This window comes from Bombus vancouverensis, chromosome 3, assembly GCF_051014615.1.
Source record: "Bombus vancouverensis nearcticus chromosome 3, iyBomVanc1_principal, whole genome shotgun sequence".
Taxonomy (NCBI): Eukaryota; Metazoa; Arthropoda; class Insecta; order Hymenoptera; family Apidae; genus Bombus; species Bombus vancouverensis.
The window spans coordinates 17,020,550-17,047,440 of record NC_134913.1 but is presented as its reverse complement, the minus strand read 5'-3'; the positions used below and the strand labels follow the sequence as shown (position 1 = coordinate 17,047,440).

The 26,891-nt window shown below is 36.2% G+C and overlaps 2 protein-coding genes across 17 annotated transcripts; both read right to left on the bottom strand.

Annotated features, from left to right (window-relative positions):
* Positions 1-108: 108 nt before the first annotated feature.
* On the bottom strand, positions 109-26,877 carry rdgB (retinal degeneration B). 15 transcript variants are annotated; one of them, XR_013061907.1, is made up of 22 exons: positions 13,592-14,710; positions 11,880-12,064; positions 11,390-11,726; positions 11,160-11,296; positions 10,951-11,068; positions 10,475-10,850; positions 10,209-10,378; positions 9,169-9,273; positions 8,906-9,091; positions 8,650-8,812; positions 8,157-8,546; positions 7,789-8,069; positions 7,566-7,718; positions 7,226-7,488; positions 7,055-7,163; positions 6,814-6,970; positions 6,594-6,743; positions 6,335-6,515; positions 5,979-6,253; positions 5,548-5,890; positions 4,751-4,967; positions 2,846-2,985 (listed from the first exon to the last, which is right to left on the bottom strand). XR_013061907.1 is itself a non-coding variant. In XM_076627994.1 (21 exons), exons 2-21 carry the CDS (start codon positions 11,955-11,957, stop codon positions 2,844-2,846), a joined length of 3,792 nt encoding a protein of 1,263 aa, XP_076484109.1. In that variant the 5' UTR covers positions 11,958-12,064; positions 13,592-14,710; the 3' UTR covers positions 109-2,843. The 15 variants fall into 15 exon arrangements, 12 of the variants coding, with proteins under 12 accessions (XP_076484109.1, XP_076484106.1, XP_076484097.1 ...); XM_076627994.1 differs by lacking the exons at positions 4,751-4,967; positions 5,548-5,890 and adding an exon at positions 9,855-9,884 and having other exon boundaries at positions 109-2,976; XM_076627991.1 differs by lacking the exons at positions 4,751-4,967; positions 5,548-5,890 and adding an exon at positions 9,855-9,884 and having other exon boundaries at positions 109-2,985; positions 9,169-9,216.
* Positions 15,794-20,689, bottom strand: LOC117154238 (uncharacterized). Of its 2 annotated transcripts, none has more exons than XR_013061908.1 (4): positions 18,850-19,815; positions 18,265-18,419; positions 17,641-17,834; positions 15,794-17,540 (listed from the first exon to the last, which is right to left on the bottom strand). XR_013061908.1 is itself a non-coding variant. In XM_076628000.1 (4 exons), the coding sequence occupies exons 1-4, from the start codon at positions 20,250-20,252 to the stop codon at positions 17,700-17,702; spliced, it is 1,074 nt and encodes a 357-aa protein (XP_076484115.1). In that variant the 5' UTR covers positions 20,253-20,689; the 3' UTR covers positions 15,794-17,699. The 2 variants fall into 2 exon arrangements, 1 of the variants encoding a protein (XP_076484115.1); XM_076628000.1 differs by adding an exon at positions 20,009-20,689 and having other exon boundaries at positions 15,794-17,834; positions 18,850-19,389.
* Positions 26,878-26,891: the final 14 nt, after the last annotated feature.

The window sequence follows — 26,891 nt, the reverse complement described above, 5'->3', positions numbered from 1 at the left end:
ATCCCTTACAATTAAATGTTTATAACATATTTATGTATACGTTTACATAATTATGTAAACGTTCAATTAATGCGAAAATTATATTACAGAGGAAATGAAGGTAGACAATTTTTAAACGACAATGATTGATAATTTATTGTAATATCCAATGACGAAAGTGGAATACAATTTTACCAGCCAGGCTTTCTATCCGAAATTGAAGTCATTTTCCATTGATATTAATTTAAAAAATCATGAGCCAACAGTATATGAAATAATTATTCCAATTAGAGTAAGGTCGCATAATATAAAACAATGACTCTCGATTAGTTATTACAATGTGTCATTTAAGTTATGCTAAAAAAAATATAATTCTTGTTACCAGTGACAATAATTCACCCATATAAGTAAAATATCATTTCGCAATCCTTATGCCTAAGAATATATATATATATATATATTTATGTATATCTTAAACATTTATGCATCGTATACATACATATAAAGGGTATTTCGCGAGTAACTTTACAAGTTAGTCTGACACGACTTATATTCTGTTTCTGAAAATAAATAACATTCTCAACATTCGTAAAACAATCTCTAAAATTTTGTCCGTATTGAACTAATAATGCAAAAAACGATCGAGATCTACGAACCTAGAATAAATCTATCTTCATAACACCTTTCTGTTACAACTTCTAACAATTCGTCGACAATCCAGAAAGTTATATATTTCTGAAACACCCTATATATACATATACACAGTTATATGTACATACGTATATATACATATACACGATCACTCTGTTACAGATGTACACTTGTACACCTATACGGTATATCCATATACAGAACTATATTCATATCTCTTTACAATAATATAAACAGTCGATACTTCGGTTGAAATATTAATTGATTTTCTCCAGTTGCGATGAATAGAGCACTGAATAATATACGTGAATTTCTTATTAATGTCAGGAATAGATCAATGGCAGATCTTCGACCAATTACATACTAATATTACTGAGACAATCAAGGAACAATGATGGCACAACAAAGAGTCTCATTAATTATTCTTCTATTGATCTAACCTTGTCAGATATCAAACCATTCGTTTAAAGAAAATTTTTAAAAAGTAGGATTCATTATCTAATATGAGATTCAACGAATCGACTTGTATCACTTTCATTTTAAGTATCATTGCTTGTATCGATCCACTGATTTTTCCTCCAACGCAGATTAGCTATCGTATTAATTAATTGTAACAGCAGATCAAGCGACGTAATACTTGGACTAGTTATCGATTACAAAATTAAATATTTTTCGACTGAAACCGGACACGATAATTAATCATCTAATTACAAATATTTAAGCGCACAATCTTTGAGAACATATTCGGTAACTGACGTCTACGATCTTCGTCATCGAGCTATGTGATTCTCGTCGAAGAAACTATTATACTTTTATTATTATCTGGGGACGATACTTTCGTTGACGAAGCACGTAGCACTATTTGATAAATCAATATTTGCGTACAGCCTAAACATTTTTATCCATGAACATTTTACAGCGATGCTTATTTATATACACTTTGACGTATTTACATATATCGCTGTCTACAACGATATGGAACTATAGCAGTTAAGAGGGAAGTGTCTTTGTACCAACGTTTATCGGAGGACATACTCTATTCGTACTCTCGATACTTTTCGATAGACAACATACAAAACGTGTTTGTGTTTTTTTTTTTATTTTTTCATGTTTTTCATGTTTGCTTTTTTAATATATTTTGCAATCGATTGCAAAATATATTAAATGCATTTTCTTCCCTTCCGTTCTTACAAATCGATATGAATAGTTGAAAATAACATAGCACCGAAGGAACTTGGGCGCAACATTACGCGTGTATTACTATATCTGGCAACTCTTGGCAATGATTAGAGTTTCTATAATAACAGGGTAACCTTACAAGCTAATTTACTCCTAACGGTTAGAGATACGATCAATGTCAGTTTTCTTCCGATAACAACGAAGAAGATTCAAGTAACAATTTCAACCAATCTTGATCTGTCTTCTGCTTTTTTTTCATTTTATACCTTACGAGTTACGATTAGAGCAATGATATTAGTTTCAACTAGGTAAAACATGATTGTATATACATATAATTCGCGGATACATTTCTGAGACTCGATCGAAGACCAACGAATAAAATTCGCGAAACAGCTTAAAATAAAACGGTGGAAAGAAACGTTGAAAGAAGACAGCGCTTTTTTCTCTAGGAAACCACTTTCCTCCGAAGTGAGGATCTACATTCTTTTAGGAACTAGACTCGATTCGTGTCTCTTCGAACTACGTTATCAAAAATTTTGATCGTGCTCGATCGCATTTTGCAGAAGATGCCGGTGCCAGTTTCGCATGGAAAGATTGCTAGAAAAAAATTCTAATAGTAAACCGGTAAAAAGATCAATCGCATCGCGTTTGAAAATGGTAGATGATACAATAACGATTAAAAGGGACAAAAAGACAAAGTCCTCGTACCTTCAAACCATATTTTTTCTCGATTAGAAAGTTCCTCCTTCGTACAGGACGTGGAGAAGTCTATACAGTTTGTATCGCGCTTTATACAACATAGATTCATCGTATCGAGTAGCGTTTTCAAAATTTACAATAGGTATACAGAGAGGATATAAAAAGGCGGAGTAACAAAGTAGAATTATCTTCTTTAGATTGTTGAGCACGTGTCGGTCGAAATATACGAGGACTTCCTCTCCGAACTATCCTCGTACAGTTTGACAGTTAAATGTAGATATACACATGTAGACCTAATGCCGGGTTTCGAAGAACGACCGGCAGCGTGCGAATCGTCAGAGTTTCTCTGGTGCCGTAGATCTGGTTGACGCAGTCTGCGATGAAATTGAAGGCCCAACGCTCGTTGATCGTTCCAATGGATATATCCCTTTACCTGGAGTTGGTTGCGATACTGCACGCTTTGCCAACCTAAAAGAGCTATCATTTGTTACTGATTAGTAAATGGTACATGATAAAATGTCGTCAAACAAATGTAAGATCTATATAGGCAATATACCTAGGGTTAATTAATTTGAGGCGTTTATTTGGTACACTGATCAAATTTTGAGAATAAAAGATTGCAAAATTTTTCAAAAAAGAGACAAAATTTACGTACATAACAGCAAAATTATTTTGATCAGCGTGATTCCTTCAATACCTTACGATATTAAAGAGAGATAAAAACACCATAAGTTAGAAATGGAATAAGCGTCAAACGAGTTCAATTCGCTATAAGTTGCAGGGTTCATGAGTCATGCCTAAAGAATCAACAGTTATTTTTTACTTATAAAAGTTCCTCAACGAATCGTGTTAAGTCACGATGTTAATTAAAGTTCTATAATATGATGTTTCTATTAACATTCTTCTCACCGATTCTACATAATTATATTCTCTTCTGTTCTTATTAAACGTTACTATTTATACGTATAGCTGGATTCGCTACCGTCTAAGAGACTAAAACTAATGTACGTATATAAAAGTCATGGTGAGAAATCTCTTGAACCGCAGCATAATCGCAAAAAACATACTGCACCGATTAGTCAAGATCGTCGATCATGGAAGCAGATGAGGACATGGATTAGCAGCGTAGTAGAGTTAGCGGTGTGTTTAGATATTCATACTGAAAGCGTGATATAAATGTAACAGTTCCATGAACAAGAAGCATTAGTGAGTGATCGAATAACGATGAGGACGAACAGCTATCCCGTCTGCAATGACAATGATGCAGATAGTGGATTAATCGCTCATTCCTTAAATGAACAAATAAATACACGTGTCTAAACGCATCATCCATTGTGGACATGATTCTTTGTATCAGTTGTAACGGTGTATTACCACCGTTTGACATTTAATTAACATTATAATGTTAATCATATATATCGTAATATAATAAATTATTACAAGTCGTTAGAAATATCCTTGAATAAGTATTCCACAATGGTAGTTACTTTAATACAGAGATGGCACAACAAAAAAGATTATGAAGTAGAAAGAATCAGTTCAGTTTAATCTTCTAAGGGGATTAGCAGGATTAGAACCGACTGGCTTCGAGCACGTAAAAAGTGGTATTAATCGTTGCAGGTTCTGCATATCCGCTCCATTTGCGAGGGTTAAATACACAGCTAAAAATGAGAATTGAATATATCATGTCATAAAGCATATTTAAGAAACATTTGTAAAACGCGTGACTCTCTATTTAGTAATACACCGTATGTCCGTGAGTTGTGGTATTTTTTTAAGACGGCATTCACATATAATAGTCGTGCATCGTGTCAGAGCTTTAGTTCTATCACATGTTCAATCGTGCTGTTCATCTCTTGTACAAGCAAGATTATAGCCTGATCAACCAGCAAATGGGAACACACGATACGTTCTAAAAGTATGGCATCAAAAATATAAATGCTACCAAAGATAATGCACTAAATTTGAAATTATTCGTATAATTCGCTAAGTTAAACAAATGGTTTAACTGTAAAAGAATTTTCCAAATTTTAAATAGTGGATAAGAAATCTACAAAAATAAAGGATTACTTGAAAGTAATTTTGCTAGCGATTAAAATTAAATATAAATTTTTGTAAATATAGAGTATCTGCATAATTAATATTATAATTCGTGCGTCATCTGTGGTGGATCTAGCTTGATGTTCATTGTAACACAGACATTCACCTAACAAATTTCAAGCGGTAAGGGGCTCTAGTTTACCTTGGTCGCTAAAGTGAGATCAGACCATTTTCAGGAGTTAACGAAAAAACTTTTTAATTCTGTGTACATCTAGACACTCATAGTTGATTAACCACAAATTCTGGACATGTGTATGGTTGATAGATAAAACATTAAGTTTGAGCGTAGAATGGTAGCGGCTCTTGCCGAGAGTACGAGATATCAACTACGCCGCGTAACGTATCTTCATAACAGGTACCTGTAATTAAGAAACTGATAAGCTTTAGACACCGTTCAAACCTTTTAACTAGCAGCTAAAACAGAAATCTTGGAGATGTATTAAAAGTTATAGGGACAAATTGTCCGTCGCTCCAACATTAAGAAACGAGAATTTTCGTTGCTCCAATAGGTACAAAGTACCATTATTAGTGATTTAAAGTTGGAATAAAATTCATCAAAAGATATAATCTTTCCCTTTGCAAATTCAAGACCAATATAATACAAGAAGGAGAAGAAATACAAGTAAAAGGAAAGTTAAAAGTGATAGATATTAGTGACGAAGTACTGTACAGAAGTGCAAAAACGGTTAAATTATTAATGTGAACTAGAAAAATATCTTTTGTGCTGAAATTAAGTTGAGAGCAAATCGCATATATGCAAAGCAGAGTATTTATGATGATTCCTGTACGCAAACATACGATATAGACTAATGAATTCCTAATATTACTGATGATGAACAAAAGTGAAACTTTTAAAACTGTTTTTTGGTCTATATCGTTTGTTGAAACTCTCATGGATTATGCCGTATCAAGACTATTAAGATTATTCTATGTATGTACCTTGTTTTCGTAGTTACGATTGTTTTATAGGGAAATCTCTCGATATAAATTGGGGTTTTAGTAAACATTGATGGGTGCGATTTAAAAACGAAGATCGCACGCGTCATTGATCGCCTCTGAAACAACTACCTTTGCTTAAAATTTCATACTGATCACAGTATGTAGAGCTATAAAAATACAGCATTATCTATATACAGACGATAGAGTTCTTATTATTCTCCGAAATGCCTTACGCCCATTCTGCATTCTTCTCTCTAAGGGACAACATTTATACACTTCCACCATTCTGCAGCAACCAAAACATCTGAACGTCGAGGATAGCAAGGGTTGTAAGAATTATTACCTTAAAAATTCCCACATCACGGCGAAGTGTAAGCAATCGAACACAGTATTCACATCAAATTATTTCCATCACGGAATAGATAGCTTACCTTCTTCGTCGTAGAGAAGCATTTTGTCCGGGTAAACCGAACTGACCTCTTGGGATCACCATACGTGCATTACCCTGAGCAGGTCTCGAGCCTCCGTGCGCCTGTAGCATACTCAAATGAGCAGCATAACCATCATGAAGTATCGTTGCCAAGGAGTGGTACTTCTTTGATACTTTCCCAATGATGAATATTTGATTTTGTTTAAGGTTAATCGCGGTGTAAACACTGATATCCTTACTACTGCCGTATGCGTAATGAATTATTACACCGTGTTCCTGAATAGAAAAGAGTATCGTTTTAATATCGTTGCGAACAATATCGAATCATTCGAATATCGATTTCAAGTAGTTAATCACCTGTATGAGTTTATGTAAGTACGCAGCTTTATGACCAAGTGGATCTGTCGAAAGACCATCTGCAAAGGACACAAGACCATGAGGGAAGTTGTGTTGAGACAACCAGGAAACGACTTTCTGCTGTTGCATATCAGGTCTTGCAGTAATATATATGATTAAATATCCCAGTTCTTGCCAATGCCTAATCAGAACCATAATCATATCAACCATCGGGCCAAGAATTAGACGTACAAGCAGATGCGTATGACTTAAAATATACCTGACGACATCAACAGCTCCAGCTCTAACTTTTGGATCTTTCCCGCTAACGGACATACTCGCAGTAAACGAACCATCTATACTAAATACCACGCACTCTGTTTTTGGTGGAATCACAGCCAAGAAAAAGTCTACGGATGTATGATCACCCCTGAGAGCCAAAAATTATATTTTAGATATATTCTGATAAAATTTTTTAAATTATGATTGACTAATATTACCTAACAATCATTTTAACTGGGTAAAGTCCATGTTCCAATGCTTTATCATCGGGTATTTTATATGTTATTCTACCATTTTTATCAGTTACTTCAGTTGATAAATGCGTCCATTCTCCTGCTGGAGCATCTTTCATAATGTGAATGTCCACTTTCTCGCCTGTGAGGATTAATCATATTAGTTGAAATCACTCGAAAAACATGTATGTAATACTAGCACGTATGCACATTATATTTGACATACCTGTCAAAGCAATAACATCAATTGGACCGTACATAAATCTAGCAATCAGGATTTGTGGTGCTCCTTCTTTAACAATTACGTCATTTGCTCTATGATTGGCAGCGACATTCTGAAGCAGCAAATGAAAAATCAAACATTCGTATTAATAATTCCTTCGTTATCTCAAATTACCTTAAGTTTAACAGAAGTACGTTTCTTATTCCACTTTTCTCTAGGTTGACCTGGACGGAAACAAGATAATTCTTTCTCCTCGTTTGTGAGTAATGACAAATCAAATCTGCCTAACTGTCGCAGGATAAATGCGATAACATCAAGTGACTCCCAATAGCTAGCGTGAAAAATTTGAGGTAAAGAGTTCGTGGGAAAGTTTGCTAAACCCTCTGGGCAGTAGAGAGCATAATCTAATCTCTTTGTACCCCACCATTTTTGCGTTACTATAACAAATTGTCGCAAGTAAGCGTAATATATCAATATTCTTTATTATCGTTAATATGATTAATTCTTTACTTACAATTAGATACTACTTTTAGAGGAACATTTTCAACCACACCAGACATTGTACTATGAATCGATATATCGGACAGCCGTCTTAAATGGGACATTGACATATTTGGGATATTCAATCCATCCGTAAACAATTGTGGATTCGTCTGGATAGCTTCCACTGAAAATATTAAACGATTTGTAATAATTATAAGCTACACAAAATTACATCTAAGACGTATAATACATACACAAATGATAAGGCTGTCCGTTTCCTAATGGATACTTTTGATATCGAGCCACGTTCACGGGTGGAAGAAGAGAAAACCTTGCAGAAATCAGTGGTTCTAATCTAGCGGCTACAGGTTCAGTAGGATGGAATAAATTATACACCTGATTCACCAACGGTCTTCTTATATTACTAGTTTTATCCGAGGAAATTTTTCTATACGCCAATACCAGAGCAAGTGGACTACCAAACATGAAAAACTCTCCTACTTCGAAATCCAATTTACAATGTGAGGGGGTATCACTAAAAAAATAACATATGTTAATTTCCCAATACCACAACATACATATGTACATGTATATGGATACGAATTGAGCTATAATTCTTCACCTTATACTAGAAGATTTCCTTCTAGGAGAAGGTGCAGTCAGGTGTTTGCCATCTTCGGCATTCGTGCTATTTTCAATGCCCTGATTATCCAAAATATTGTTCTCGCTATTATGTCTAGAGTGAGCTGATCTACACAAAGCGTCATATGTTAAAATCGCTCCTACTGAATCCCCAATAAGGCAAATTTGCCCCGTGAAACCTCGACCCTCGTCGCTTCTGATAAAGTCGTGATAAACTTGGTTTGCTCCAGCTATAACTCGTGATACGGTGTCCTGATATTCAGGAGTTGAACTAGCGAGCAAAGGTATAGCGCCGATAGGAATAGTATCGTGTGTCACTTGAGGAGCATCCATAGACGAGGGTGACACATCAAAACTATAAGGACTTAGGCTGAAATAACATGTGCCGAATAGATGGAGATTTTACAGAGAGATAAAGATAGTGATAAGGCATAGATAAAAGTAAATTTCTAATCTAATCACGTCGCTTTTACCTCGATAAAATACCAAGACCTTCGGTACAAATAGGTGGGCAAGAAACAAACTTAATGGCCACATGTCCAACCATACTGGGATAGTGTTGTCTCATGACTGACTCAAAGGCTCCTTTGAAAGTTGTAATGTCCGATTTTTTCGCCGTCAAGTCAACGTTAGCATCTGAAAGATATTCTTTTGTGAGTAGTGATTCACAATTAGTGGTTCGCTTTTACGAATTAGTGATGAATTTAAGCGATTATTTATGGCATTTACCTAGTACACTGCCAGCATGCATCACAATAAGAAGGACAGTAGTTTTGCATGGTTGATGAGTCGGCGAATGTTGAGGTGAAGCCGGATACGAGGCATCGATGCTGGCTGACGTAGAGATTTGTAACCTTTTACTGCTACGTTCACTAGCCATACGTTGCAAGTAGGAAGGTGAAAATATCGTGTCGTCTATAAATAAATATTGAAATAAATTTTAGTAATAACCAGGAAAAGGATAAGCATTTAGATTATCGATCATTACTTACCTTCTTTGTTTACCATGGTAGGCGAAGTGAACGTATTGTCTTCCTCTTCTGCTAGAAGATCCAAAGAACTCCATTTAGATAATGAAGTGCTATCTCCAAAGCCCTCTGTATAATCAGAAATTTTAACATTGCTTATGCATCGTGCCTTTTTAAGCATCTCTGACTCGTGTTAAGGCAGGAATAGAATATTATTAATCAGGAGTGTTTCCCTTTTTCGGATTAAGCGTCACAAGGTACAAAGCGGTAGTAGAAATATATTAGAAATATGAAGGTATTACTATTTATTTTATTTAATACAATCATTTCACAATGATATTTATTGTTAACATTTGAAAAAGTTTAACAATAAAAAAGCATTTATTTTTGTAATCTACATGGCCATGCTGTTTCATGCTGTGATAAACTGCTTCTTGAGAACCTCCATGCTCGATGTTATGTATGACGATCTGTATGTTATGCAATTAGTCAGAGTTTCTTGTAAGTGTAAATCTCCGTAAGCAACAAGTACATCTTGTTTCGGTCTACAAAGGCATGAATGCAATTACGCAATGTTCCTGAACTTATGTCGAGAGTACCAACACTAGTATCAATGTTGCGATCTTTTATCCGATCATTTATTACGTTTGCGAAAAAACATATTCGAATGTCTGTAGTTCTAAGAATTCAACACTATCTACGTGTCCTACCTTCGCGTATAATAGGTATAATGAACCCAGCTGCAGTGTGGAATGCGACATAAAAGAACAGAGAGGGTACACATATAAAAAAACAGAAAATGTTATTACCAATCATCATGCTGTATTTTCTACTTTGCAAAATGCGAATTTCTACCAGACACACTCCTATTTATTTTTAACAAGTTTCTTATTTGTTTATCTAATCTGTTTTTAACGAAAGAAAGCATACAAAAACAGTGTCTAAAGAAATTCGCCAAAGCGTCTGTTTCATGGTTTAGTTATCAGCCAAATGATAGTATTACGAATATGTAAATTTTTAGAAAGATTATTTACATGCTGCACGAAAAGAAGTCGGTCTTTTACCTTGACAGTCAAAAAACTCATCTTCGCTACCAGATTCGGATTCTCTTACGATACTTTCCATGCGCCAATTCGCTATCTGCATATCGAAACTTTTGTTCGAACACGGCGAACTCATCTTGTTTTTCTTCCATCCCTTTTTAGCATCTGCTTTCTCTTCAGTAGGAGCATTTCTGGAACAAATTTCATCGCATTAAATAAACTGTAAACGAAAGGAGGAAAGCTATACATATAAATAAACTACTTCCTGATTTTACTTCTATTTTTACCTAAGGTCGGGTACTTCGGTCGGTGAATCTTCGGGGCTAACGTCACCCTCTGAACTACCAGCTGTGTTAGGTATATCGGTCGATTTTCTGGCACTTGGGGGACTTTGAGGATCTTCGTTTTTCTCGATGCTCCCAAGCGTGGCAGCCAATGTCGTAGCAACGTTCGACTCTTGAGGAGTCATTGTCGTGTTTGAAACAGCCCTGTCTTGATTGTCGTTTGTTGCTTCCCCATCGCCTTCTGCATTAGCCATTCTCTTCTGCAACGCCAATTGCGTTTGTCGTTCAATTTTCCGAATATCTTCCATGGTCAAACCATTCCATTCGTCTTGCCAGGCCCAGGCTTGTCTGTGAGCTCTAACCATCGTTTTTCTCAAGGCTGAAATCGTTTCATCGTCACATCTCACGGTATATAGAATTTTAGAAGTTGGACATTAAGAAACAAACAGGGAACGGTTGTGCTCATATACGATACTGACCTACATCGTGTATGAACTTTTCTAATTTTGTTTGCACACCCCAATATCGGAACTCCACACGGCATAATTTGTACGCGCACATTAAAGACTTTCCGGATGGAGTCGGTTGTTGTTTCCCCTAAACGACAAGACAGTTTTAATGCATCAGTATTGATCGCTTTAAGCAAAAATTAATGAAAAGAAACAGATACGGGAAGATAGATCTGTACTTTTACGTCAGCCCAGTATTCTTCTAGCCATGATTCCGTGAGAGGTCCTCGACCGGTCTTTTGGGACACGTATAATTTAGGATCCTCGTCTTTCACGTAATCACCCGTGTATTGATCTTTTACGATATCAATCACGTCTGAAATTTAATCATGTAATCGATGGATCTCGATATCTTAATAGAAAATGACTTGACCTGCCTTCTTGAAACTTCATAGAGATAAATACATACCTACGATTCTATTTCTCAAATCGCTACCACTTAGCTTGAAGACATTTTCTTGGTAACCATTGTCGGGAAAATAGTATGTTTCTATTTCGATAGAAAACTTTTCAACGAAGGGGCAAGTGTAACGGGTCTTCGTATAGGGGTAAGCATTCCATGCTTCTTCTTTGGCGATCAACGCGGATCTGGGCAGCAAACTTTTGAACCATTCTGGAAGATGACTACCCACGTGATAAATCTTATGGGTATATTGTCCGTTTCCACCTGGACCATCGCTATAAGGCTCGTTCTCTATAATCTCTACACCGCTGCCTGCCCCTTGACTTTCTTCTCTAGATTTTTTCTACAAGAAATACATTGGAAAAATAAACTTCACGTTTATTGTTCACTCTTTAATTGCCTCCAGTCCCTATAGGAATCTACAGGAGTTATGGGAAATAAGGAGTAACGAAGGGTTAATTGTAACGCAATATATTGCAATGTAATGTTAAATTACCGCTATCATGTAAAGCTGAGCAATTCTATACTCCTCGACGGTGAGAGGCAGCGGTATTCGATATTCTTTTATCAACATCTTGCCGCTTTTGTTTATCCACGATCCACTCTCACGAAAAACAGAGATCGTTCGAAGGCTGTTGCTTCCTCTTTATCTCTCAACCTCATGATATCATCGGCGCAAATCTTAAAAATAAAAGAAATAAAGAAAAGAAACGTTAAGCGTTATATCGAACGTTGTGTTCTATTTTCGCTCAGGACGTTGCAAAAAGAAGTTCATCGTAATCGAGATATCCCTTGAGAGCGGCGATCAATATTTCTCGATACGCCTTCCAGCAGGTCCAACAGATCAACTTTTATCAGCGTAAACGGTTCTTTTTATCTATCGTCATCGATCTATCAGTTATACCTGGCCGAAAAACCAGCAACATAAGTGAAACGCGTAAATTCAATCGTATATTCCGTGAACCATTAGAAATAGAGACCTTCGCGAACATCGACTGCTTGTTTCTCTCGGTCTATAATTGAAGCACGTCAAATGCTGAATCGTTGTGTTTGCACGCCGCGTTTTCACGCAAATCTGCTCTAGGTCACAGAGTATTTAATAGTGATTAATAATCATTACACCGCGGATATTTATGCAAATTCATATCTTTATAAATATAATTAAAATATGAGATCCGAGTAGATAATTATCTTACTTATGAAATACTATACTGAATACTATATTCTATATACTATTTTGCACCTTCAAATTTTCCATAACTGCATAGAAATTGACACATTAATAATAATCACCGAACGTTATAAATATGTGTCACCGATATCGATACTGATTGTACCTCTTTAAATGGATAGCTACTGCAACCCCTTTGGAAGGTGTGTACCTAAAATATGTCGCAAAAAGTAAGCGACGACGAGTATACTCGTCGAGCACAGAGCATGTGTTGCTGTTGTAATGCAGAATTAAGTTGTAATGAAATGACTGTTTTATTTTTTTTAAATAACATAAAATATTACCATTTCTTCCTGACTAGTATACTTGTAAAAAAACTGCTAACTGCTAACGATTGTAGATGTAACTTTTCACTAAGGTGAAGTGTATAGGGACTATAGTAATTTATTCAGCGTTTATTTGTAAAATAGAACAAAAATTAGATATAATATAGTGATCTTTGACTTGAATGGCTTACGTTACGTTTCACACGCAATTGTAGACGATTTATGAATAGTGTACGTTATCGAATAATTCTGATTCTCTGGAAAGGTACGTATATCTTGAGACAATGGAGGGACAATAAACAAAATGTTGCGTAAAACGTTTATTTATACTCACCTGTACCGTAGTACTCAAACGTATCCTAAATTAAACTTTATAGCGGGAAAAAATCATACTACCATTCTGTGAAAATCGTACTGATAAGAAATGATGGTTCGTCGTGATCTATATTTCATACATTACATAATTATATACAAACGTTGAAACAACACAAGTCATAAATTAAACGTGATAGATCTAAGAGTGGAATTTCTTACTTGAAAAATAAAGCGTAATATACAGCGTTGAATCTCTAAAGTTGCAAGCATATCGGATAAAGTGCCAATAATAGGATTATAAATACCTACTTATTTCTAATTTTACCGCTAACACGGAACGTTACTTCGTTTGATTAATATCTCATTCGAAATACAATAATCTAATGTAATTGGTACCTTAGCATCGTTTGAGAATAGTTTCATTCTCGATAGTTCGTTGTAATACCCGCGATCTTGCGACTATGATTGGACACGATAACCTGTCAGTTACGACCAATCGTTTTCAACGGGCTCAGCTGACAGATTCTTAACAGTTGACAGTACTCAACAGCTTGAGGGAGCGCGTAAACACGTATGAAATTCGATGTTGCATCGACGTACAGTAAAGTGCCTTGCTAACAGACCATAAGTCGAAACCAAGTTGATAATTTCTCTAACTACAAAGAAACAATTTTCTCCGAATATAAAATGAATATAAAAATAGAAAGTAAGATATCAACAAATTCTGAAGACGGTAGTCTTTTTCTATGCACATACAAATTTCATAGCTTGAGAAAGGATACTTGAAGTAAATGAGAATAGCGGCAGTCAGTTAATAAAACAGAGTTCTGGTCAGTTAACGAGACATTACTGTACTTACGGGCAAAAGGTTTCCTTAACCTTGAATAACGTGGAAATAGGGCAAATATGTAAGCGAAACGAAACGATATCGCTGGACTCGCTCGCTCTTACTAGTGCACGGTATGTAGGTACATACTTTTCGCGCCACACCTTCCGGACCAGATGATAAATCGCGGAAAGCTGCGATATCCGCGACACGATACAGCTTGATCGACTGAAGACCGGCAACCGACTGAGTCGATAACGCTGCTAATCAAGCAGATACTTGTCTCGAATGATACTATTGTTATTCAACGTTAAAATTCCACCCAGATAAAACGTATATCCACCTCCCTTATAAAATATATATTTACGAATTCATTTTCGCCCGGACAGTTCACTGTCACATAATTTAAATTCCAGACGAAGCTCACCTAAGAGACACGAGAGGCATAGTACATAATACACGCGTGCAAACGAGCACTTGTTTCTTCTAACAAGTAACATAGAAGACGTACATTTCACGAGATGAATACAGGACGTAGATAGATTTGTTTCAGCAAAATCGTTAAGTACATACACTGAAAAAAGATTAAGGAGATTGGGGATTTATCCAAGGATCGTGTAGGATAAACGCGAGCCGAAAATATGACGATGTTACATGGGCAACGCGCGGCTACTGACTGACGGAGAGGAGGTCGCTCCGATTGGCGGGCCCTAATGGCACGCGCGACTTCTCGAACCCGCGAAATCGAGCTCGGCCAATCAGAGTGCCTTTTACCGCCTCCGTGACCCGGTGATCCGGACGCAGTGCTGTAAAATAAAGGCGCGTGCCAGCCAGTTTTCCTTGAGTCCACGTACAACTTCTTAATAATTCATCCTGAAAATTATTCAAGTAACTGTCAATTTAATATCCTATTTATTCTACACATGTATACCTATACAATCTTATGTAACGATTTAATAAAATAAAGTAAGTATCTAAAAAGAATAATAATGTCTTTGCATTTACATGCAAGAAGAAGAGATGGAAAGATATGGAACCAATCGGGGCATTTTTTTTCAGATTGATGATAAACAGGATATACAAAAAATGGTTCGATTCAATCGGTAGAAGATTTTAAACGATATCTTATCCTTTAATAATAGCTGATTTGAAATGCAAATTTCTGAATCCGTCACTGGCAGGACAGCCGCCGTTAGCCGCCTCCGCCACCTCCCTAGCCTATTGATCGACCCCCGAGCGAGCAAGGAAACGCAAAACCAGATGCGCCATAACACCAGCAGGCTCCCATGAAAGCGATACCGATAAGTTCGTCGACAGGATTGCACGCGTATCGTCTAGGATCGAATCATGGGGCACCATACCCCGATCCCCTGCCAGCATCAGAAACGACGTAGTACAACGGCGATCCTCACAGAGAGGAAACGTGCCACTTGTCGGGATAAGAATCTTTCTTTTTTCTTTCGCTCTGTAAATAGTTGAAGTCAAAAGCCCCTCTCTATTCACCGAAAAGGTGAACCAGACAGGGCTTGTTTATTCTTGCGCGACACCTCTTACGAATGCCCTTTTCCGAGAACTATGCTTTTTATAGAGCGAAGAAAGGGAGCTCGTTAACGGAGAACATTGCTGGCAGGGAGCGGATATAAAAATAACAAGTAAATGCTGATTAGAGATTGCCGATAATAATCATCTATAGATATTAAAAAGTAAACGAGTAACAGATAATTGTAGTTAATCGAAGTAGATTAGTTTGTCCGTGAATAAAGTACACTGATAAAAAGAATAAAAAGTAGCAGACAAAGAAGAACAGAACAAGGTTAAATATCAACATAGAATGTTGATTAGAGTAGTCTACGCTATCTAAAAATTTACGATAATTAATGTGAGATTTCATCAATATGCCAAATAAGTTATATGTTTTAATACGCAATAGAAATATTATATACATATTTACATTGAAATTCATGGAGACTAACTAGAGATGCGCCGTCCGTTGACCGTTCCTGAGCGTGACTGATGAAGGAAACTGACCTTTGACATTAGCCGGGAACTAGCCGAATAAAACGAATGTTATCGGGTGAACGCGCGTTATGCCGACGAATTCGGCCTATTCACAAAAGATGAAAAGGAAAGAATAAAATTCGCCTGTCAAAAGAATAGAGATTATGAAAGGTTAGTGACGCGTTTTCCCTGTGGGCTGGCATAAAAGCGAGGCGGATCGCTCGATGGACGGTAAAAACCATTTCTTTTGTACAGCGAGCGATATACATGTAAGAGACGTTTTATGAATAGGCAAGCACGATTTAATTCTTCTGCAAGTTTTAAATGCCGAGGGAAAAAATTTGTTCAGATCGGTGTTCATCGCAACGTCTAAAACGTTTCAATGGATCAGGCGATCCAGTCAGGATAAAGACGATATTATTTAACTGCCTTTTGAAAGTTCATCCGAAGAATCTAGATACAACGAAGAATTTCGTTATGAATATGCATGATCTTTTGAGTAAAATTCTGCTAAAAGATCAAATCAAAATTGACCTTGACGCGTCCTTGATAGTCTGGCCTCTGGTTTTTTCCATGAAACTTTAAAGACTCCTCCAACCTATTTTAATCTTCTCCTTGGTCGGCACACGTATTCACTAATTAAAAGAGGACGCTTTTATTCTTTCATTTAAAAGTTTACGTGACAGATTTGGAGCTTTCCTTAGGAGATATATTTAAATTCTTCTGAAGATATTTCCTTTAAAATTTCCGGTTTATTTGAAGAGAATACTAGGCACCAAGTAAGTAAACGAAGCATTCAAGTTTCTGCCAGTTTAACGTTATTCTTTGTAAGTTAGATTATAAATGGAGCACGGTACATTGTATCCGTGTTCCAGTCACAGATGATCAGGATACACACCGAGTGACGTCAAAACATGTTGAACGAATCTGTTAGAATGATATGCACATGTATACTGTGACGTAAGTAAAAGATTCCTCCGGGCAATGGAAGGAGGGGAAGAATGTGTTTAAAGAGACTCGTCCGTCCAACGTTGACCTTCCATCCGAAGATCCACGTGTTCCACTCGGTGGCTAGGAAAGTAACGCGACTTTGCGGCTGTTTTATACAGTACAAATATCTGCAACTCTACTGGAGACCGTCATTAAAGAGACGAGAAGCGGTGTTAGAAAACGAGCAAGTACGTGACGTTATGTCTTTAGCACACTGAAGAGGTCCAATCGAGTTTCGGACCTTTTTTGATTTTTTTTTATTGCTCTTGAGAAGTTTATAGAGAATAGTCTATGATCCTCGATGCAATTGATCGAAATAAAATTTTCAGAAGGTTTTAATTATTGTGAAATATAATATCTTTAATTTTTAGAATGGCAGCGGTACATGATATTAAACTGGGAAACAAAGCTACGAGGATCGAATTCAGTCAGCCAGTAATAATCGCTGCATTATTTTCATTGGTTCACCGGATAAAGCGCATCCGGCCCTTGAATGCCGCTTGCGGTCTGGAATATCATACCGAGTAACTTCTAAAAGGAAACATATAGAAAATGTATGAAACATATATGACTCATTTGAAAAATTGTAATGTGATTTTCAAGGCTTTTCTTAATCCTTCTAATGCATTACGGAATGTTTAAATATTCTCAACGCGAGAATGAGACAATCTTATTTTCATCCTTCTTCGTTTATCGTTTCCTTAACCCTGCGGTTTGGCTTGGCGTCACAGCGTTTGGATCTTCTACCTCGTAACCATGCGGAGATATTGGATTTCTCACGGGATTATGGAACAAGGTGTGTTCCCCGTCGCCCCATGGAAAAGGCTATAGAAGGGAAATATTTATAAGTCACTTACAGGGATAAGGCTTGAAAGGTCTCAGCTTGTGAAATCGGTCACGATGTAAAATTATCAAATCCCCGAGGCAAGAAAGAAGAAAAGATAATGAAGGGAAAAGTATCAAATTTCCGTGGTGAAGGCAAACGATTCGTAAGACTTCATTAATCGATTACGGAGAATACCGCACAAATGGATTACCTTCCAGAGATGTACGAAGCAGAGAGCTTTGTTAGACCGAAGAATCAGTATAAAGCTTAGATGTTACGCAAAAGTACGCGTGCATTATCGATTAATAAAGATATTAAGATCGAATTTGTATGATATTTAACTTAAAGTTAAAGTTTCTCAATTCGTTATTTAAAAGAATATGACAATCGTGAAAAAGGCATAAAATTCATATGTAAAAAAACAGGTACCTTATTTATTCGCCTCATATAAGGAACATCAATGAACACAGGCCTCGATTGTTTATCCGATTCTTCCACCTTGGTGTAAACGTAACACGATATACCTATTAACACGATCGCACCGATGACAGTCACCAGTTGCAAAAGTTTCTCTTCATAGGCCACTGTACTTGCAAAGCCACAAGTTATGTTGTTAAGTAACGTACATACAACGAAGCTGATAAAGTTTTTCGCGCATCGCTGAACAGCAAAGATGAAACTTCAGCTGCTAGCTAAAGTGAGTCAACTTTTAATAATTTTTATATACGTATATACTTTAAGATAACATCATAATACAGGTGTTACACAATATGTATATCGTGGAATAGATAAAAAAAAGCTGTTGTGCTCAAGAATGACATGACAGTTAGGAATTGATTAAAAACGATAAAGTACGACGCATTCTTCTCGGTATCTTTATCTTTTTGACTTATAAAACAATGTCAATTTGAAAATATTTCGAATTCAAAGTCAATTTCCTATTTCTCAATCATTTTTCTCTCTTTCCTCTAACTGTAAGTAGAAAATTTTGTTTCTAGGAGTTTAAAACTTTACCTGTAGAACAATAATCTTTTACGTCCGGACAAGGGAACGGTGAGTGCTCTTCGCAATCATCCTCAACTGGTAGTTGACATTTTCTCGAAGATTTTGGACATTCTTGCGTATCTTCGTCAAACTTTGAATAGCAATCCTTAGAAACATCTTTGATTGTTGTCCCATCGCAATCATCCGATTTCAATGTTTTATCGCAAGGAGGTTCTTTGGAGGAGGAATAGTTACGAAAGCTCATGGAACAAAATATTGCTTCGGATAGATCTCTCGATCTCCATAAATTTTTACATGCAGACTTCTGGTAAGATGGATTTTCCGTGAAAGAATGGAACTTTAACATCGAATTCGACAACTTCTGCATGGATGAACTATGGTATTCCGCCGAAGGACAAAATTCCTTGGAGAACTTCCAAGAGTGGTAGATTGGCGCCAAAGGGAACTGCGAAAAGATCGACGATCCACTGTCGAGCAAGAAACCTCTTCTCTCGATGTACGTCTTCATTTCACAGCGATATTTACGACTGCTCGTGTACCTGTTTCTTTCTGAAACGAACTTTAACTGGAGAACGTCGGAGTTATAAGACTTCCCTTTCATACGAAAACCGTGAATATTTTCGATCTCCGAAAACGGTTGCAATACACAAAAAGTCGACTTCTGTTACGTTAAAATAGAAACCTTGCTATTTATGCTAACGAATTACGCGAGATCCTGTAACACGGTCAGAACCGTAAAACTTTTTGCAGTCTTGCTATGTATGAATTTTAAACAGACAGTTTTGGTAACTTCCTCGAGAAAGAGATCATTTCTTGCGTAGACAATTATTCAAACGGTGAACGTGTTGCATTTTCATGACAGAAATTATACGAAATCCTTTTTGTCATACAGAACACTTAGTTCTTTGAATGGAACACGGATAGTAGTTGTTGCACGGAATACCGCCGCAGCTTTAGACAAGACCATTTGCCAACAGGCATCTCACACGTTACAAACCGATAATGACAAAGTTCAAACGAAATACGCCCAGAGACCCTTTTATTAGAATCTTTAAAAGGAAATTAAATCTCATGTATCGTTGCCATGTCGATAGCACGATCGTTCTATTGTAATGTCTCTCTAATAACGAGTCGCTTATATCTCGTGAAAAAAAAGAGAATTTTATACCTCCATTTATCGCGAGCAATTTTCCATTCGACAATTCGTATCTTGAAATATCATTGAGCCAACCTTTGCTGCTGTGCCAACGATACCCTGTGCTCCAATTTCTTTTTTTCTCGTCCAAGAAACCGGTTACATTTACGCTCGTTGAAAATACCATTCCAATATCCGATTTGATTAACGTGGAACGCGTTGTTCCGTTGACAGACACCAATGACAGGATCTTTAACCTACGCAAAAGTGAGAACATCGCGATATCGTGCCTTATTGCTGTTTTATGATCTATCCGTGCTTTTTGGATAGAAGATCACGATTTGGACACATTTTTCAGGAGAAAAAATGCGTATGCCTGGCCATACGAAAACGTAACTTTTTAGTCTCAATTGCATATACGGACTCTTTTGTCATATGAACTTATCCTCCTTTGTTCCTTCGAGCGTATTTTCACGTGTGTCAGTATTTAGAGAATTCGATACATCTGATATATCTATGACAAGTTCCATCAATTAGTTGGAAGGCTTCGTAGGAATTTTCTTCTTGTACGAATTTCTATTCGATATTAGAAGATATTTTGAAGTACAAGGTAGATACTGAACGAAGATCATTGACATGATTTTTTGTATTACGTCTCTTAAGTTAATAAGCGAGGTAGTTCTCACAGTATCTAGATCAAGCATTTCCTTTTCTAGAATGGAATAGAACAGGTATATCCTCGGTGCTTATCTTCGTTTCATGACAAACATCGCACATCCGGCATGCGAGTATACAACTCCTGTGACGTTTGCAAATCGACCGTATTTATAGCAGTCCTTCCGCTCTTCTCTCTGTACTCACTGTGAAGTTTCAATCTCTGTTTCGTGGAAATTCACGGCACAACATCGCCGATCAACACGCACGTTCCAATCAGGTACGTGCGACATGTACAAACATTTTACATATCGAGTCGTATTGCAAACAATATCTTATTTAAAAGCGCGATATTTTTCATCGACAGACGTGCAGTTTTAAACTGTGTAACATCATCGGGCAAATAATGCGGTTTTACATAAATGTTTCTGTTTATCAAATATAAACGTTCAAATAATACTGTTTCATAATGATATTTCTTGTACTCTTATAGTCTGTCTTTGATTGCTTCGAAATACAGTGGCTTACGAAAGTATTTGAAAATACATGGAAACATTTTCTGAATCGTATTATGCGAAAGATTTTCCAGGACATGCCACATAATGCGACTGTCACGATCAAAAGTTTGAAACAAATTCGAAAATGTACGAAGACGATAGAACATGCCTATTGCAAATATAAGTCTCAATATTCGTTGCAATCACTAATTAATTATATGTTTAAAACAATCATTTTATACTATGTACTAGTTTTTTTTAAACGTACACTCGCAAAAAATCTCTCGTAATTTTTACGTACATTTGCAGATTAGTTTCAGATTTTATCACTATAGTTATGATAACCGTGTTTCATTCTTCGAAAGCTTTCTATAATACAGGCAATATATTCATAAAGATTTTTTATAGCGAATGTCCAAATATTATTGTCGCGAATTATTATTATGACAAATCAACGTATGTTCGAGAAATATCTCCTCTTAATTACATTAATAAAAGTAAGACACCTCGTATGGATAAATGCGCAGTAGAATAAATGAATCAGCACTCGAAATGTAGTTTATTGAAGCGCCAGAATGTCTGGGGTCAGTAGAAAGCGATAAATACGTAGTGGTCCATATATCATGGTTTATGCTAGCGTTACAATATCCGCAACATTATTTCGTAATTAGTTTTTCTTTCTGTGTGAATCTCAATAAGAAACACGCTCGAGATTTTCATACGCAATAAATTTCCCGAACTTTCTCCATTAAAATGAAACAACAATTACCGGATACGCTCTGACATTAATCTCCGACGTTTTAATCTCGCAAACAAAAGGAAAACGAAACGAAAAACATTTTCGCTGAATTTTAGTAAGGATTTGAAATATTATCGTGGTGTGGCGAGTGTCGAAAGTTGAAAATAGAATGCAAGGGAGCGGTGACACAGAAGAACAGATAACAATAATTTAATGTCGAACGCACGAAGGACTCCCGAGATCTATTTCTTTCAATAAATCCGTTTTCACGGAAAGCTTCGCAGAAACGTTCCAACTTCTTGATGGAACTTCGAACCTTTGACATTAACCGAATAATTTCCAACGCAGCCTCTAAAATTTTTACGACTCCGAGTTGTAAACTGAAAGTACGATAGTTTAAAGAAGAAAATATCATTGCGATGGGTAGGAGGATATTTACGCTACCGTCGTAAAACCATGGGAGAGGAAATAATTAAGAGAATCGTGGATTATTATAATTAATCCGCTGATGATACGAAAAACGAATGGAGCAACGTAACTTTGCGTTTTCATTATCTGTACATTGGAAATGCAGAGTCGGTGGTAATTTTCAGTAAAAGATTTGCCTGGGGAAAATTCAATTGCTCGTCGCGAAGTTAAATGAAAATGAAATAATTAATCTTCCGACAAGGACTTTGTCGCAATCAATATTACACGACGATATCGCTGCGATGTTCGGCTCTCCCTTTGGAATCAGCTACTTCGAAAAGAAAGAACATTATTTTTAGTTATTGTCGTCATTTTAATAAGATTTTGTATAAGAATTCGAAGATAAACTCCAAATATTTATGAAATTATTTCGGTAACTGTACCAGGTATGCATAAGAAACAAACTGGAACAGTGTTTTCGTGGCAGAAATAATACCAGTGAAAATAAACGAAAATGCGAGGAGTGAAATTACGAAGAAAATTGAGATCGGAAGTGCGGTCGATAAAGCGAACTAAAATGACTCTTCTTCTATTCCAAAAATCGATTAACCCAAAATCTTAATTATGATCATGTGAACAAAATCAGTTAAAAAAATTTCATTAATTACGTTACATTTCATCTAAAAATTCTTATCTATCTAAAAAAAATAATTCTTATCTATAATAATTTCCATTCTCATTAATACATTTGAAGTTTTTGTACTATTGCTATCGTACTAATTTTGTACCACTAATAATATAATGGTTGTATGTTGAATCTATTTCTTTTGAAACAAATCATACGTTTACGTCTTCGATCTTCGAGACATAGATCTGTAGATATACATATATATTTCGTCTAGCGTGTTCAAAGGAGTGCAATCATGAAATGGCGCAAAATGGAAATGATGATAATTACTGCTCGACGATAGAGCAGGAACAATAGAATCGCGTTCGACTGCTAGCTCCTGGAAAACAGGGATACGTCGATGCGCCTTGCGCGGCAACCTTTGACATTTTCAAGAGGACGGGTCGAAGTATTTCCACCCTCCTGGCCTAGGTACAGCCCGCTTTTCGTCAGCCCGACATCCGGTCGTATAAAGGTGTGTGTACATGGTGAGGCGAAGAAGGTGGTTAAAATGCTTACAAGGAAGAGAGAGAAAGGAGATAATTAAAGCGTATTGCGCGTTAGGAAACACGAACGGCCGAGCATTTTTTCATTCAGCTGGCGAATCGTAATTGGAAAGTTACGCGGAAATCCTTTCGATTTGCAGTGAAGGGCATAATGAAAGTAAACCGAGACGAAAGCGAAACTAGGTCGATAAAATTCTTTTTTGCTGCTCCTTTTTCTCCTTTTCTCTACTCCTTTTTAATGAACGTTCCAACTTATACGTAATTGGACGATGAACACCGGGGATGATCATGGAATTATTTCGAGTGTCATCGATGCAACGCCCAGTTTTAATTCAAGACGATACACCATGATGTTTACATAGATTGTAAATGAGATTTGATCCGGTTCCTGATACGACCGCAATTGTGAGACTACGGCGCGACTTTCGCGCTTGAGAATAATAATGGAACCTCCTTTGACCTTATTTTTTCTTGGAAAGTAATGGACGTGTCATATGCTGCGCCGTGCTTCACGATTATAGTTGTCTGACTAGCCGAGAAAAAATGTCCAGGAAATTAGATTTAGTTTAATACAAGGTAATTAACTTGAAACTTTATATTGTCTGACTGCGCAGTATCTAGTCTATCGAAAGGCACGATTAAGCATACTCTCTTCTCTTTATCATATTGTTGTTAAATTAGACGAACAAATTCATTTACTTGAACAATGCAGTCCTATGAACAATCCAACTGAAGAATTCTTGCCATTTATAACTTGGTATTTTATCACGATACGATAGTACCACCGTAGACGTCCATAAAATTTTTTAATATCAGCAGAATGCGAAGATGAATATTAAGGTAGACTTTATGAAATACTTCTTGGGCGATAAAATCTACTCAAAGGCCTCATAACAAATACAGATAAAACAGCAAATGCAAATATCTATATAAAAGAAGGTACGTACCAACAATATACTCATGACCGTTCGATTATTTCCACGACGACACATCAAAGTAACAGTTTAGTCTCTAAAATCTAATCGATGTGTACAAAAGGCCAAATCTTGAAGAGTTTAATTAATGCAGCAACTTAGATTGTTGGGTAAATTGCACCTGTACAGCGTAAAAACGCTAGACTGCATTTACCAAATGTCAACCACGAGGTGAACCCTGCCAATTCGTTTCCATTTGCGATTAATGCGCAGGAGGAGGAAACAGAATCTCCTCTAAAGGGTAATTCTAAAAGGTTGCTTGGAAACTGAAACAATTCAATTTCAATATAACGAGAGACGAGAGGGCAGGCGTAACGATATAGTCAACCACGGTCCACAGACAATTGCTCGGATCTTCGTTGGAATGTGATTAACCACCCTATTCCCTTCTGCATCGAGACGAGCCAGTAATATCGAGGAATTATTTTCAGGCACAAATTTCTTTCTTCGATGTGAGTATAAAAACCATAAGGGTTCATCGTACTCCCCAGACACATCAGCTTCTAGTCAGAAATTCCGTAAGAGGATTACATTATCCTTGTTATGTGCCATAGCGTGAGACTGTTTTCCATTAACTTCCCTTCACGGTTCATTATCAGTCAAGTGTATTATGCTGACATTGAGGTGCATTTACCGACTATCTTTGCGTGATGCACTTCATATGAAATTAATGAGAACGATTACCTGTGAGAACGAATCGAATTAACGCATATTAAACATGCATTAGCGTTTTATGAGGGTTCTTATATGAAATAAAGATTACATGTGGAATTATAAAGAAGTAAGATAGTAGAATAGGAGTGGAGATGTATTGGAATAGATTTGTAAATGTTATGGAAGTTGTTGATTATTATATTAGTTTTTTTTTTTTTATTTAAAATTTCACATTTACAATTTGTCCAATTTGGACATTTGGTAGAATTTTTTATCTGTTTGATTATCATGTGGGTGGCTACCCCCAATGGGGTAGCATCTTCGTGTTTGTTAAGATATATCCTTTGTGATTTATATTAGCGATTAATAAAAGATTGTCTGAGAAATGAGTAGAATGATAACAATTCACAAAAATACCAACGATCTTAATACCTCTTGGAATTCGTATGTTGACCAACGTAATTAATTTCGCTTTTCCGGTGTAAATGAATGCCACCGCCGCAAACCACGTGTCCACGTCGCTAATTACAATCTACGATAATTAGGAATGATGTGCTACACTGATGCGATATTAATATGAACACGTAATGTGTAACATTCGCAATTAATTCTTGAATGAGAAATGAAACGTAGCTACTCGAATGGCCAAAAAGAATGAAATACACAAAATTCTTACAAAAAGAATTTGAAATTTTTAATTTAAAATTTTTAACTGTCGAAATATTATTGCACGTATAGGTATAGAAACCATTCTGCACTCTACATCATTAATTAAACTGCTAGAAAATTCATATGTTTTAAATGTTTCTGAAAGAGTATGTTTGAATTCGATCGATCTCCCAATTTGTTGACGTCACTAGTTACGTCACATAAACGAGGATGGAAAACGTCTGATACAATTTCAATGACGTAGCGGTGCTTTCTAACCCTTTAGAAATTTAGAAATTTATATACTTATACGATATGGCATATAGCAGATAGAAATAAAATATATATAAATCCTATTGCACCCTTTAATAGAGATTATTTTTAGAGATTAAAATATGTTTACAAATCTTACAATATGTTTACTATGATAATAATATCTTGCAAATGTATCCCCGTCATAAAAGTTATAATTAATTTTATTTAATTTGCACTAATTAATATAATTATCGATCGAAGCATCCTATTAGCCTGTTATTGATGAATAGCGCTAAATTTAAGAAAGATCACTGTTCGAATAGGTTTCAGAGCACGCTTATGAAAGTGACTTTGTATAGTCCCATTTCAATTACATTCTCCCCGAAACATGCAATAAATAACTAAATAAGAATCAGTATTTGTTAAAATTGGGAAACTATTCTTTAAAATAAAACAAGATAGTGTATATTATAAACAATGCAACTAACAAACAGTTGGTTCACGCCTAACACATTTGCATTTCCTTACAAAACTGTCGTAACGACACGATTTTACTACTGATAAAGTACAATCTACTTCTCATTGTTATGTGAAATCATAGTGTTTGATACATCGTATAGATAATTGTTGCATCGCCAACAGCGTTTTTGTATAAGCGAAAATACGTAGTTGGCAATAGATCTGACAGTTAAATTCTTTGAAAAACTAATCGATCATGGTTACGGTGTATCGCGTGTAGCATGCACTGTACATACATACCAATTCACCGAGAGATTTCAACCAGTCCTCTTGTTTCCTCGGTTCACTTATACAATAGTATTCATATATGCACACATACAAATGAGAGCAATCATAGGCAACTACCGCGATTATCCCATTGCGAGGTGTCTATCGTTTTTGTCTGGTTAATCGCA

Bases quoted from the DNA above. Each gene is read 5' to 3' on its own strand.
- rdgB (XM_076627994.1), bottom strand. From the start codon at position 11,957: ATGTTGATAAAAGAATATCGAATACCGCTGCCTCTCACCGTCGAGGAG. The intron at 9,274-9,854 runs GTAGGACACGTA...CTGATTATACAG, and splicing joins TATACCTATTATACGCGAAG to AGGGCTTTGGAGATAGCACT. The intron at 7,164-7,225 runs GTAATTTGAGAT...TTGCTGCTTCAG, and splicing joins GTACTTCTGTTAAACTTAAG to AATGTCGCTGCCAATCATAG.
- LOC117154238 (XM_076628000.1), bottom strand. From the start codon at position 20,252: ATGTTCTCACTTTTGCGTAGGTTAAAGATCCTGTCATTGGTGTCTGTC. The intron at 18,420-18,849 runs GTAAAGTTTTAA...TTGCAAGTACAG, and splicing joins AAAAGATTATTGTTCTACAG to TGGCCTATGAAGAGAAACTT. The intron at 17,835-18,264 runs GTACCTGTTTTT...TCCCTTCTATAG, and splicing joins ATATGAGGCGAATAAATAAG to CCTTTTCCATGGGGCGACGG.